At 41.3% G+C, this 14,006-nt stretch overlaps 1 protein-coding gene across 2 annotated transcripts in view; it reads right to left on the bottom strand.

Moving 5' to 3' along the window:
• The window catches only part of LPAR1 (lysophosphatidic acid receptor 1), a 49,602-nt gene extending 36,010 nt beyond the window's left edge, over positions 1-13,592 (bottom strand). Inside the window, exons 1-3 of one of the 2 annotated variants that reach the window (XM_009635251.1) lie at positions 6,843-6,879; positions 3,832-3,839; positions 1,853-2,600 (exon numbers count right to left, since the gene is read on the bottom strand). In XM_009635251.1, coding sequence (XP_009633546.1) covers positions 1,853-2,591 — 739 coding nt within the window. In that variant the 5' untranslated portion in view covers positions 2,592-2,600; positions 3,832-3,839; positions 6,843-6,879. Of the gene's footprint in view, positions 1-1,852; positions 2,601-3,831; positions 3,840-6,842; positions 6,880-13,532 lie in introns of those variants that run through there. The other variant, XM_009635250.2, reaches the window with a different exon arrangement.
• Positions 13,593-14,006: the final 414 nt, after the last annotated feature.

The raw sequence follows: 14,006 nt of genomic DNA on the forward strand, positions 1-14,006 counted from the left end.
TTTCCAGAACAATACCTAGAAAAAAATAAGGTACTTATTATGGAGAAAAAAAGAAAAAGGCTACTTTATGTTCCTGGTGCACCTCTACTGTTGTGGCCACAGCGGGTGGCCTGTGTATCTTCCCTGCAACCTCTCCTCATAGGAGAATGGAGGGGTGTGCAGCCACTACCATATATACCTCTGGTCCCATACATCGTTGGGATTAGCTGCCATGTGCTATTTATTCAGTGACTATTTATTTATTCCTACAATTCTGCATTGCACCGGTATAAGCAATGCTATAAGCTTACTATTTCCCACCCACTTTTTTTTTTTTATTTTATTCTTTTAAACTCTCAGCCAGTCTTTCACCTCACAGGAAATACTCCACTGCTCTATGAACAACCATTCATGAGGGAAAACAAGGATCCATTTCCTAAAAAGAAGATTGCAAAAGCTGATTCTTCTGTGTGTTTTTAACCTCTTCTTGCCTTCCACGAGGAGGATCACGGAGGTGAGGAGGGACAGATTTCCGACCCACCAGGCGGTCAGGAGGGGATTTACCCACCACTACCAGCCTCCCTTGCAAAACTCATATAGACTCTTGCCCTGAAGAGAAAAGCAGGACACGCAGGAATATGACTTGTCAATGGCTGAACAGGTTAGTCAACTACACAGTTCATTTTCTGGTTACAAAGCTAATCGCTAGGTCAGAAAGCAAAACGTACATTCTTAAACTAGCATATGGGTTGACACAGTGACTCGCATCAAATCTCTGCAACTATTCCCCTGTGTTTGTGCAGACAGTAGCTTCTAAAAAGCACAAGTCATGGTGTAAAGGCATGGAAATCAGGATGTCAAAGCAAGAACTGGGGCTAAGTTTTGGGCTTTGCAGACTGTACAGCTGCATTTATGGATGAGCGAGGCAACTTCACAACGCAACAGGGATACTAGGATCCCAAGAGACCTGTGTACTGCTGGGGGACCTCATGGATAGGATGAGTAGACAACCAGCACCATTCCTGCCTGCTTGTGGCTCACTGTCATCTGCAGCAACAAAGAGCGGAACAAACTGCAAAGATAATCACCAAGGAATGGTACCGGCTATCCAGGCTGTGCTTTTGTGTAAGGAAACTAAGAGCCCCAGACAAAAACTAAATACAGCCATCCACAAAAAGACAGGAATTCTGACTCCAAAGTGTGTCATGGTATTTGCCTCATGTTTCCCTGTTTTCCAAGCCCTGAAGCTTAGGCACCTCCTGAGCAGCATGTACACCGCTGCCTCACGTTACTTTTCTGCATTACCAAACTGGCAGATACTCAGATGTGCCAAACATAGACACGATCGAACTGTACATGCAGACCTGCTTAACATGCAAAATCTTTTCGTCAATAGCCTGTAGCCCCTCATTGTTCTCCAGACATGGGAGTACCACCTGAATACACACAACACCTTTTCAGTGGCAGAAAGGAGACAAGAGGTACTTCAGTGGAAGATTGAGCCTTCTCTGTACAGTTTAAAGGTGGCAGCCATTTGGTATCTTCGAAAGCAAAAGGGCGAATGCTGCACAGGATAGATTGCTACAACAGGTTTTAAACATGCATTGCTGCAAAATCCCACCGTCCTGTGTCCAGAGGTCCTGGATTTTCATCAGTTTCATGTTACAGGGCTGAGTGACCAAGCATCTGATACCCACTTCCATAACTAAGCTTGATAGTCCCAAAATGGTAATGAACGCTGGGGTTTCTTACTGCCCTCACCTCCTCTAGTGTCTTCCAAATGCTGCCGACCTCCCAGAAGCTAGACATACATTACTGAATGACTGATAAGAATCAGAGCGGGGAGAAGAGCAGAGGCAAAGTAAGCACTTACCAAGCACAATGACCACAGTCTTCAGGAGGCTCATCATGGTGTCCCGATTTCTGCGAGGTCCAGAACTGTGTCTGGACATTCTCATAGTCCTTTGGCGGACATACCCAAAGATATGAGCATATAGGACCACCATGACCACAAAAGTGACCAGGTTGAAAATAGCCCAGAAGACCAGGTAGGAGTCACTATACAGTGGTGCCATGTTGGAGCAGTGAGTAATATCACAAATACAGTTCCATCCGACACTTGGTATGGCACCCATGACGATGGCCATAGTCCAGATAACAACAATTACGACCACCACTCGCCGGTTGCTCATCCGAGTATGTAGCTGCATTCGAAAAACTGTAATGTGCCGCTCAATAGCAATGGCCAACAAATTGGCTACAGAGGCTGTCAGGCTAGTGTCAATGAGACCCTGACGAAGAAGCCAAGTGCTTACAGTCAATCTTCTAGTGTTGGGTCCTGTGTTGAACATTAAGTAAAAGTAGGCCAGCCCTGCAAAAAAGTCCGCAGCAGCTAAGTTGGCCATTAAGTAATAAATAGGAAAGTGGAATCGGCGGTTGACATAAATAGCCACCATAACCAAGAGATTAGCCAGCATTATGAAGATGCAGACGGTAATCCCCAGTCCCATTACGAGCTTGCTGACAGTGTTCCATTCAGTGGCTAGATATTTTCCACTTCGGTTATAAAAGAAGGCAATGGTTTCATTGTAGTAGCACTGTGGTTCACTCATGGCTGTGGACTAAAAGAAGAGGGGAAAAAAGAGAGAAAAAAAAAAAAGAATGACATCAGAACTGAAACATATGATTGCCTCCATGGACAAGACATGCATAGAGAGTGGGGAGGGGGACAGGAAGGGAACACACTTCAGATTGTATTTATTTTTTCAGACCAAATGGCATTCCACAACTCGCAAACAATTGCTCTGAGGAGTCTAGTAATAGCAACCAGATTAGAAACAACCAGAAATGCTTCCATCTGCTCTGGGAGCTAGCATGATATCTGACATAGTTGTAAATTGCATAGCAAATGAGCTTCTGGCCAAGCAGACCTGCTGAAAAATTCACTTATAGGGAAGGGCATGCAATTCATAATTACGAAAAGTTAACTCTGTTACAGGTCACCTGATGTACGTTATCAGTGCGTAAAACTATTGTTTGGCTGTAGTGGTGCTCAAAGAAGAGCCCCTCAAAGAGGAGGAAAAGTGGACTACATTTCCCAGCAGATTTCGACTTAGGTCTTCATCAGGGGCATTCCTTCCTGTCCTGTCTTAAAAACTGGGAAGAACACCCTAAGTTAAGATCACCAATATGCTCAAAGACTATGAACTGCCAGGGCCTGTGTTTGACCTTAAGGCATGAAGTACATTTATAAACAGTAAAAGAAACATGCTACTGCATTTCTATGAGCATTCTTCTTTTTCCGTCAGCCACATTTCTAAACAGGGTTTGAAATACACCATGCTTTTAAGTATAACTCAGCTGGTTTATTCCAATCTGAAATAGAAGCAATGAGGCAAGAAATCAGAAAAGCAGTATTTGACTTAACTAGTGTTAAAAGCATCAAACCTTATTACTTGCATTAAGTATTGTTATGGCTAAGTCGGGAATACATGATTAATTTTCCTTGCAGAGTACTCTGCTGAGCACAGCTACGGGTACAGCAAGCAAGCCCCATACTCCACCAGAATGCAGAGGCTTTGCATAAAACTGTTGCCTAACACGGAAATTCTTAATGAGCTTCCTTCCTCCGTTATAATCAATTACTCAAGGTGCAATTCCCAAAAGAAAACCTTAGAAAAAGAAACCTCTCTGAATAACATACTGGTTCCTTGTTTAGCATGGCTTAACAACGAGATGTAAAAATAATAACTGAAAAAAAAAACAAAACAAGAAACCCAAGTCCAAAAATTCTCTTTCTAAAGAGACCCTGGAGAGCTGGGCTCTGACACCCTGCTTTTACAGCTGTGGAACTCTACTGACTAAACTTGAATTTTTACAAAAAGAGGAGCAGTTTTAGCAAGAAACTGTGTAATAAGCCCAACCAAAGACCAGATCAACAACACTAAAATACGATAATTTCTCCCCATTAAAACATACAAAGAAACCTCCATGTTTTGGACAGCTCCAGCCATTCTGCAGGAAATGCTACAGCTAACCTAATCTTCATGTTGAAACCAAAAATGTACAGAATTGGGAAATAGAATTAGTAATTGGACTCAAGTAAGAATAGTATCTGATAAAGATTTCCTTAGAATTACCCAAAACTATTTCTGTTTCCTTTCGTTTCCCTCTGTTTGTCAACACAATTAAGCTAATTGAAATAAGCACCATACAAAACTTTCCACCTATATCCCAAATGCATTACATGACATTTAGATTAACGTTAAAAAAAGGTCCTTTGAGAATGCTTTTACCTCCAACCTAAACATTGATCAGAAACATTTGCAGACCCAGGATAATAAAAAGCTAGAGTAAACAGTATTTTTCAGCACAGTGGATGTAAAACTTTTATTGCTCCTCTAGGACACATCAACTCTTAGGTTAGAAACCTTTCAGCCTTAATTATTGAAGAATTTTAAAAAGTTCTCATGTAGAATCTCTCTGTTGCATAGAAAAAACTATTTATAAGGGATACTTAACAAAGGGAGACCTAGGTACAAGACATCTGGCTTTAATTCTTTGGTTAAAGACTGTATGGTAATAACAGGTCAAGTGTAAGAACCCTCAAGGGAGAGAGGAAGTCATACAAATGAATTAGTGGCCCTTATAAAAGCTTGCCAACATCTGCATTAATTATGCGAATGCCCTGGGTTTTTTGCTCTCTGTAGGAATATTTGGATGCAGTCTTATAGTCTGAATTACAGAGAAGGTCAGGACTCCAGGATCTAGTGGACTTTTGTGATCCTGAAAAAATTCCCTCTTGGTCTGTATATTTGTCAATCTAAATTTCTCTTTCAGATGGCTGCTGCCCGTATACAACGATTCCTTTTCCACTGTTACTTCTGTGGAGTAATATCCTCTCCAGCCTCTTCATATGAAATCTGGAACAAGGTATAATAAAAAAAGCTCACTGTAATGTGCACTGGTTAAGTGCTGTGCATTTGTCTTATTAACAAAATGCCAAGCCGGCTGAATGTATGTCACACAAGAGTATGTAAAATGCTAGAGTCAGACTTGTTAAATTTAAAAGCATGACAGCACTTGAGTACTCCTGGAGGAATGGCATGAGGCTCGCTGGCTTCTCTCGTTTTGAAGACACAGGAACAAAATGCTCTGTTCACATAAGGGATTTTGGAGAAGTTTTCTTCTTAGGGCATGCTAATCTAAAACCTGGGATCTCCTTTAAAAGCAATCTTTTCAGTCCCAAGGGAAAGAAGAGCAGAAGAAGAGACGGTTTGCTGACAAAAGTTCAAACAGGGGACTTAGAGACAACCAGCTTTCTTGGATGCCAGCGTATATCTTACCGGAAGGTTTTGACCTCCCAGGTCAGGAACATACAAATCCCAAGGCATCACATTTACCCATGATGCTGCTATCTGACTGGAAAGGCTCAAGCAGGAGGGAAATACAACCTATCTCTGAGTACCGAAAGTGTTAACATACCATAACGGCATATGCAAGCAGGCAGACCCATCCCCTCTCCTGCCCCTGCAGGAAAAGGGGCAGGGAAGTTTATATTTTAATTTCCTGAAGTTTTCACTCTGTGTGTTTCATTGCCTGGGTAAGCCAGATGTGCAGTGCCCCAAGATTTACCTCATCCATTTAGTATATCTCAACAGAAGTTTAAAACAAACTGAGCTGCAAATTGCCCATGTTAACTAAACTTCTAGGACACATCTGTGTAGAAAAAGAAACCGTCTGAACTGTAAACCAAGACATGTAAAGCAAAATGGAGTAATAGCAGGCTAAAAGCAAAACCTCCTCTAACCATGTGAGGTTGATTTAATACTTGATACAGTTGTCCCAAACCAAAGAACAAGAAAATCCTGAGTACACGGAGTTAAAGCTCTTTAAAATCATGAGACGTAGTTATAACCACAACACAGTATGCATACACACACCAGGAAATTTAGTACCCGGACTTTAATAAATAAAACGCACTCTACTTCTACAGTCAACGCCCAGTCATCCTATGGCCAGAATGTCACGCTGGCACCGGCCTTTCCAGCTACTATTTGCTATACTTGTCCTCTTGGCTTCTCTCCTCAGTGGCATGGGACCACGCCACCGGGGTCACAGTGGGGAGACTGGGAAGAAGAGCCCATGTAAGCAGCTCTCCTGTGTTCTGTGCTTCATTGATCTTGCTACCGCACCCCACCCCCATCACAGCTTAAAGAGTGGGGTGAGGATTTGGATCCAAGGCATGGAGCAGCTTGCCCATGGGATGTTCTTGGGTGAGGAGCCCATTACCCCCTTCCCCACTCAGGGAAGGGGCCGGAATGGAGAAGGCACTGGAGAGGGAAGGCTAGAGGGGAGCTCAGGATCCTGCCAGCTCGATGGTGAGTGACAGCCCACCTGGTGAGGGCTTGGCATGGAGGGATGCTTAGGGTGGAAAACAAACACCAACAAGTTTTCAAACACCGCTGATTGATACTGTTTAAATGAAGCATTAGTTAGCACAGGGTGCCCGAAGGGCAAACGATCAGTTTACAAAACCCACTGCAATCCAAGAGTTTGCAGAGTTCCTCACTCCACCTAACAAAGAAAAAAGAAACTGAAAAAAAAGGATCACTCCCCCAGCAAGCATGGGTGCATTTATTTCTCGCTGAGAGAAACACAGCTGAACATTCTTAGAATACTGTCTGACTTTTACAGAGCTTTTAAAACTTGAAAGCCACAAAAATGATTCCATATCCAAGAAAACTCTTAAAAATATTTTAACCCTTAGCTCTCCAAACACAGTCTGCTCCTCTCTTTTTTTCCCTTTACTGAATTAACCTTGACATGCTGCTGTCTTCTTACCCGGAACACAGAGAGGAGACGAAAACCAATTTATTTGGCAAGGAAGTCTGAGGAAGATGACAATTCTGCATACAATGAAATGCCAAGTACAAGTCAGAGACCTCAATTTTTCAGAAGTCATGCAACTTGGCATGCAGGCTCCTTGAAGTCTGAGAGACTCAGAGGAGACTCATTCTATGCAGGATGAGCTTTTAATTCTGAGGTAGCTACCCTTGGATCCCAAAACCAGTATTTATCATTCTCAGTGCTGCCCAGAAATCCAGAAAATATTTCAGAGGAAACACAGAATCAGGAATGGTAGACTAGGACTCCAAAACAGCGATAGGTGTCTTAAAGTGCTACATTTAGTGAAGAAGCGAATGGAAAAGCAGTAGCACTGCTTTCAGTTTAGCTAAATGCTCTGAAGTTTACCAACATACCAGGAAGGCTAGAGCTGAAAAACTTGAGGGAACCATCAACTTCAAAATCCCCAAATAAGGGTATCAATCAAGAGTATCTTTAAAATAAGCGTAAGCAAGTCAGTATAGGAATAACTGATTCAATGTGTAAATATTTTCTCAACCCACAACTGCAAAACCACGGGTTTTACGAAATTGAAGTTGTAACAGATGAGAAAAAAATTCCAATTTAAAAAAAATTCTCCATTACCTAATGAAAAGCACAAACTATTGTTCAAACTGCAGAACACAAAAGAAACAAGAGGTTTAAAAATGCAGGAGAAAAGACGTTGTTTCCTTTAAAGATAAAAGTAGAAGTTGAGGAGGTATTTACCCAAAATTTAAGTCAAAATATCAAAAAGTCTCAAGACAAGGGTCCTGATTCATTATAGCTGTATGCCTACTACACCTTATGTACAGATATAATTTCATCTGCACAATGAAAAGTATGAAACCCTACCACCAAGATACAACGGCTCCTTGCATACCCTTTCCAGAATTGCATCTCCCGAAGTAATCATTTGGCAGACTTAAAGAAAAACTTGTATGTTAAGATGTGGTGGTGGTTCAGTCACAGCAGGCGACTTCTTCATTTGACTAGACTAATTTTGCCCTTCACATAGCTGAAAACATGCAAGGAAATGACTCTCTCTGCAAGGGGATCCCTTTAATTTTGCTGTAACATGATAAAGCATAAAGTTGCTTATGGATCGTGTGACAATAGCTACCATACCCAGTCATTTTTAGGATGCTTTTATAGTAGACTGTATTGCTATGGAGTCTCAGAGCTAACAAATGTCCCAAATACTAGAAACCAAACGGTGTTGTTCTCAGTATCCTACAGTTTAAACCTGAAAAGGGTAACCTAAAATATCTAGACAGCGTACCGAAGAGACCCAGCCACCAGCAACACAGGAAAAAGAAGCAATTTTACTTCTACTGAAGAAGGTATAATTCTCCAGCGGCACAGATCCTGTTGGAAACTATGATTATGACCTCCACAGATTGACTACAAAACCAGGGAGAGTGTTGACCTTTCTTAGCGCTTATTCACTGTTGACTACTACAAAAGCAAGTTAAAAAATAGCTTCCATGGGCTAAAAAAAGGAACAGGTGAGAGCAGGACGTCCAGCTAACTCTAAAATGCCTTTCTTCTGGAAGGTGCCAGGGTTGCTAACTATCAGGTCTGAAATGCTGTGACTCGGCCCTGCAGCCTTTCAGGATAGATGAAGGAGCCATGCATTTCACTATTCAAACACAAGAGCACCAGTGAAGAGCAGTGATGGTCAGGAGCATACTGAGCTGGCCCAGATCACGAGCTCTGTGGTTTCAACTTCTTGCACTCTGCACTGCTGCACGTGCACACACAGTCTCCTTCACTGCAGAATTCTGCAAGCAAAAGGATACTTAGGAAGTTAAAAAGCTGGAAGAATTGGGGAAAAAAAAAAAAAAAAACCAACCAAGGAAAGACAAAGAGTGAACTCACCCCTCCAGCAACCTACCCAATAATTCAGACACTGCTGTATTGTTGCTCCTTTTCCACAGATCCAGCATTTTCAGATGAGCTGTATCTCTCACAAACACTGCCTACATGTTCTGATGAATGTTTTCCAGTTGAGGAGGAAATGAAGACTGTTTGAATCAGGGCATAGTTCTACATCATCACATTCCCCTTACGGGGCTAGGATGGATTAAACACTGATTACTAAAGATTTTTTCCCAGACCACACAGCACTTCTCTGCCACCCCATCTCTGTCTCCCAAGCTCCTCTGAAAGGGAGGCTGCCACTGCAATGTGGAGGTATTGCAAAAATAAGCTAATTGGCTTTGCCACTAGGACAGACATGATTGGGCACGTTGAGCCTGAATTGGGTAGTTGAGCCCAAAAGTCCCATACAGAGCGCAGAAAGGATTTCTGCAAAGCTCTTCAAGCTTCATTTTCTTCTGGGGGAGCTTTCACTACAAGCAGAGCTTCACAAACATTAGCCAAGCACAGGTACAGGCTCAAGACCTCCTGGCTTTGTGGGAGACACAGGAAGGCAACTATATTCTATCAGCTGCCTATAAGGCACTACTGGTCTCCTTTGAATAAAATGGAGATGTATTTTGAACCCCTGGTAATCTCATCTAGTATAACAAAAAAAAAAAAGCATACTGGTATTTAAGATTCCCCTATGATGCCTGTAACTGGGTGGATATACCTCTAATCACAAATTGTTCCTTCCAGTCTCACCATTTCCTTTTGTTCTCTCATTTACTTTATTTACCACCACCACAGGTCTGTTTTGGTAAAGGGGTTAATTTGTTTTCTCACCTAGAAGGGGAGAAAAAAAAAAAAAATCAGCACATTTGTTGGCTGCAGAAATTTGGGCCCCAAATCCAAAATGCAAATTGTGTTGGGCTTTGTTGAGGAAAGGGGTGAAAACAGCTGTGGCACCCCACAGGACTCTCTTCTCAAGCATCATTATAAAGAAGAAAAAGCTACTGAGGATGACCATTCGTGGCAAGAATAGTTTAAATCTCTTCCACTCTAATTCAAACAAAAAGAAGGGAAAATAGAGAAGTATTCAATGGCACAGAGTGGGGAAGTGTTTTTTGGCTCTGGTAACCACGCAGCCATGAAAGGCCACTATAATGGAAACTGCTCTGGATTTCTCTTTGGAACAGCTGCAAGGCAGTTACTTAAATATATTCATTTACTTCTAGTATTTGGCTGCTAGGATCCACTGCTGGCAAAAGCAAAGAGAGAATGATGAATTTTTGTTGTTTTCTTGTTTTAAATATTTCTGAAGCACTGCTGGAAGTGCCTGGTTCATTAAGCAACTGGAGCTCAAATAATTTCGTCTTCAAAGCTTTTACTGCAGAATTCATCTCATGCCATTCACAAAGAGAGAAGATACTAATCACTTCACAGAGTACATTATTCAGTTCAGATCACCACTTGTTATGCTTCCTTTCTGCAAACAGCAAAGCCCCCTGGGATGCTAAACGCTTTTTACAGAATTACTTAACTTTCCTCTTACTGCATTATCAGACTAATCAGGTTTCTATGGTATAATTTTGCTTATACATAGCTGTTGTATGAAGTCATCACATGTACCACAAAGTATCCCCACCTTAAAAATCAAAAAGTTCTGTTACTTTTTGGTTCCCTCTCTTTTGGAGCAGAATGGCTTATTTAATCTGAAATCACTAGATTCTGCCTTGCAATAAAACCCTGTTGCCAAACACTCAAAGCATATTCTGGAAATTTGTTTGTTTCGTTGACTTTCCACACATATTGTGAATGGTGTCCCAGAATTATTTTCTAGTCCAGATTTCAGCTACGGATAGGAAACTATGATGAAACTTTACTTATCCTTCTCATTTAGATATGACCAAGATGCCTTAAATTTGCGCACGCAATCACCATTCCTTATATCTGCTAACAGGATGCTGCAGCGGGGAAAGAAGATGGGAGCTAAGAGCTTTGGACAGGCCAGTACACAGAGAAATGCATGACTGTGGAAAATGTGTTGCTTCAGTCGAGGGCTGTAGAGAGCACCAAAAGCATTTCCTGTGTTGACACACTAGCAATAAGAATATTTAAAAATAACAAGAACAATTTCACACCTGGTGTCAAGAAGTGACTTTCAAGAACTTTTCTGAAATATGCATCTTTTGTTACCTGACTGAGGAGACAAATCTTGAGAAAGATGACATCTGCAATTAACAGGGAACTTGTGCATTGTGGTGCCACCACAAGCATCTGTAGGATTGAAGCCCAAGCAAAAATCTGTCAGGGTGGGCTTTGGATTGTAAAATGTACTGCTGAGGTCTCCGAGATCCTCCTCCATGAGAGGAGATAAAAGTCTATTCTTGTTTCCCCTGTGCAATTAAAAGGCTGACGATAGGCAGAGGAGTATTTATTACTGAGATGTATACAAATACATACGTGTGAATACAAAATAGATAGTATTTATTTCTAAGACTAAATTGACCAAATGTGAAGGAAACCAACTATCCTGGCAATGCTAAAGGAAAGTTTAAAGATAAAAAAAGATTAAAGATAAAGAAGTTTAAAGTAAAGTAGCAAAACACTTCTTTTTGTAACTGAGATGCCATCTAGCTCATGCAGAAGGCATGCAAGGCTATTTCCAAGTTTTTAAAAAAATCCTTCCTTAGAACATTAGTCTCTAAATGTCTTCTGCAGCACACTGTGGCATCTGCTCAGTTTTAAAAGGCAAAATAATGTCCTCCAGAAAAAAAAAAAGTTTTCTAATGAATGTAGTTTTCTAAACTACATCCAAAATTCCTTTGTATGTCAACACAAATGTGAAATGCAAGCCCATGCAGTCCCAGTGTGAAAAGTGCTTCACTTCAGTATTTCCATCTAATTATCCGTCTCTTTAGCTATGTGTCTCACTATGTCCTTGACTGTTAAAGAGATCTTCCTTTCCCTCAGAAACATACACATGGCTCCCAGCTGATTGATTTGGAGATGTTACTTCTTTACACAGGATCAAAGCCTTATATCAACCATCAGATCCACAACACCTTACTGAAATCTCTGGGAATTCATTCATGCATTTAAGTCTACCCATATGGATATAAAATTTGAGTCCATTTTTACAACACAAGGTTGAAAGAATGATATTTTTCTACCATAACCTCCAATACTGAGATACCAGTCTTTCCTTTGCGCTTCCTGTTGCCGTTTCCTTTCGGCTCCTAAGTTAAATCCCACAGAAGCACAGTCTCTAAAACTCAAATGTGGAGGGAGGGCCCTCTGGATTACCAGCTAATGACCAGAATCATCCATTTATCTCTAGTCTTTAGTTTAGCGATGCAAGTCCAGGGCAGGATTTATTCAGCAGAACTCCCTGCAGACACACGACGTGTGTTTATTCACCCGTTAAGTCCAACAGAATGGTGACTATGCTGACCATCGAGTCCTTTACAAGGCAGGGCTTTTCTTCCACTCATTCTTGCACCACAGCTGACCTTATTTTCCCTTCAAGAAAGCATATAAATTTCCTCAGCAGCAATCCTTAGATACACAAATTTCTCATACATAAAGAAGGCTCTGAAGAGAGAACCCAGGGAGACAGGGGTGCAGGTGCCTTTCAGAGCATGCAAGGAGATGGCTGGGGGGAGCCTTTCTCCAGAAAAGGAGAAGAGTCCAGAAGCAGCCAGGCAGCCTAGGATGCAGGCATACAGCATCCCCCTCCTACCAGGTATTCTGCTCTGCTGTAAAGGACACAAAATCCTTCTCTGACCCTAACAGGGACAGAGACTTGAAAAGCAACAAAAATACTTTTAATATACACTAGTGTTCTGTCTGAAACACAGGAGGAAGAGAAGCACAAAGAAGATTTCTGATTCAGCTCATTTCACATCACCAACCACTAGTGGACATGTTTTTTGTAACCTCACGGCGTCCAGGGATCCCTGAACTACTGCATGTCTCAGTGCATACTGCGAAGAGCTGTAATCTCCTGAGCCAACAAATCTCCAGCAAACAACAACAACAAAAAGGCAAAATAACATTAGATCTCCAATTTTCTGACATCTACCTTAATGAATTGTGGTGCCCTCTTCAATAAAATACACATCCTCAAAAGATTTAAGTTGCAACAGACACTTGGGTCTCTATATAGTAAAAGGGACTTTGAAAATGCTTTTCTGAGATGAAATCTTCACTCTTATTAACATCAGCTTTTCTGTTTGTAATATTTACTTCACCAGAAAACACAAGTATTTGGTATTTAGTACATGGAGGTGAAAGGACCACCAGGTATTTATAAATATTAAGTCTGAAACACACACTTTGATTCAAGAAGGCAAGATTAGTGTGTTAGTAACTGTAAGTATATTATTCATTTTATTGCTGCTTATGCCTTCAAACTTGAGCTTTTCTGATAAGAAAACTGAACCTGAAATTCCTGTGGTATTATTCCAACTGAACTACATTATCACCTTCTTCTACTCCGTATTCATTAGACACAGTAAAAATCAAACCACAGTGCAGGGACCATCTACATGGAGTCAATAAAGATCATATTTTACCATATATTTTCTTCTACAAATGGTAGTATAAGACAGCAATGTAATGTCTCAAAGTAACAACATTCTTAGCAAATGATGAGTGTCTCTAACACAGTATTTCAGCAAAAATTCCCTGGATGACTCAGAAGTGAACCAGGAGAAAAAGCTAGAATTCAAAATTCAATGAGGAAATTAGAAAGAGGTTCGGTCAGGTCAGCTGCCAGAGTTTCATCATTGTCTACTCACCTCAATAACCTCAGGTTGGGACATCATGGAGGACGGCACCAAGTCGGTAGGGATATCCATGGTAGCTCAAAATGTCCCTGCTGTCCTTGCACCCTTCCTCTGGACCCGCAAACCCTTGGTAGGAATGCAGAAGCACCTCCTCAGACCCTAGTCATGCTGGCATTAAGTCCTAGCAGGAAGAAAAAAAATAATGTTGAGAATAACAAGAGAACTGGGTATGCAGTCAACACTCAAGCCGCTCGGCTGCTGCAAAACCAGCCTGTGAGTTTGCACAACCAGAGTTGCTTACATGACCATTCACAACAGATTTGCAAAGGGCACGTTGGAATTTGGTCCAGAACAGCAAAACAATTCACTCGACCACACAAACTAGAATTCACACAAACTGAATACAGCAAGAAGGCTAATGCATAGACCATGTACACATTTGCAAGGAAAGATGGTCATCTAAAGAGCATTGGAATCATGTTAATG

This window comes from Egretta garzetta, unplaced genomic scaffold (assembly GCF_000687185.1).
Source record: "Egretta garzetta isolate BGI_Z169 unplaced genomic scaffold, ASM68718v1 scaffold22, whole genome shotgun sequence".
NCBI classification, from domain to species: Eukaryota; Metazoa; Chordata; class Aves; order Pelecaniformes; family Ardeidae; genus Egretta; species Egretta garzetta.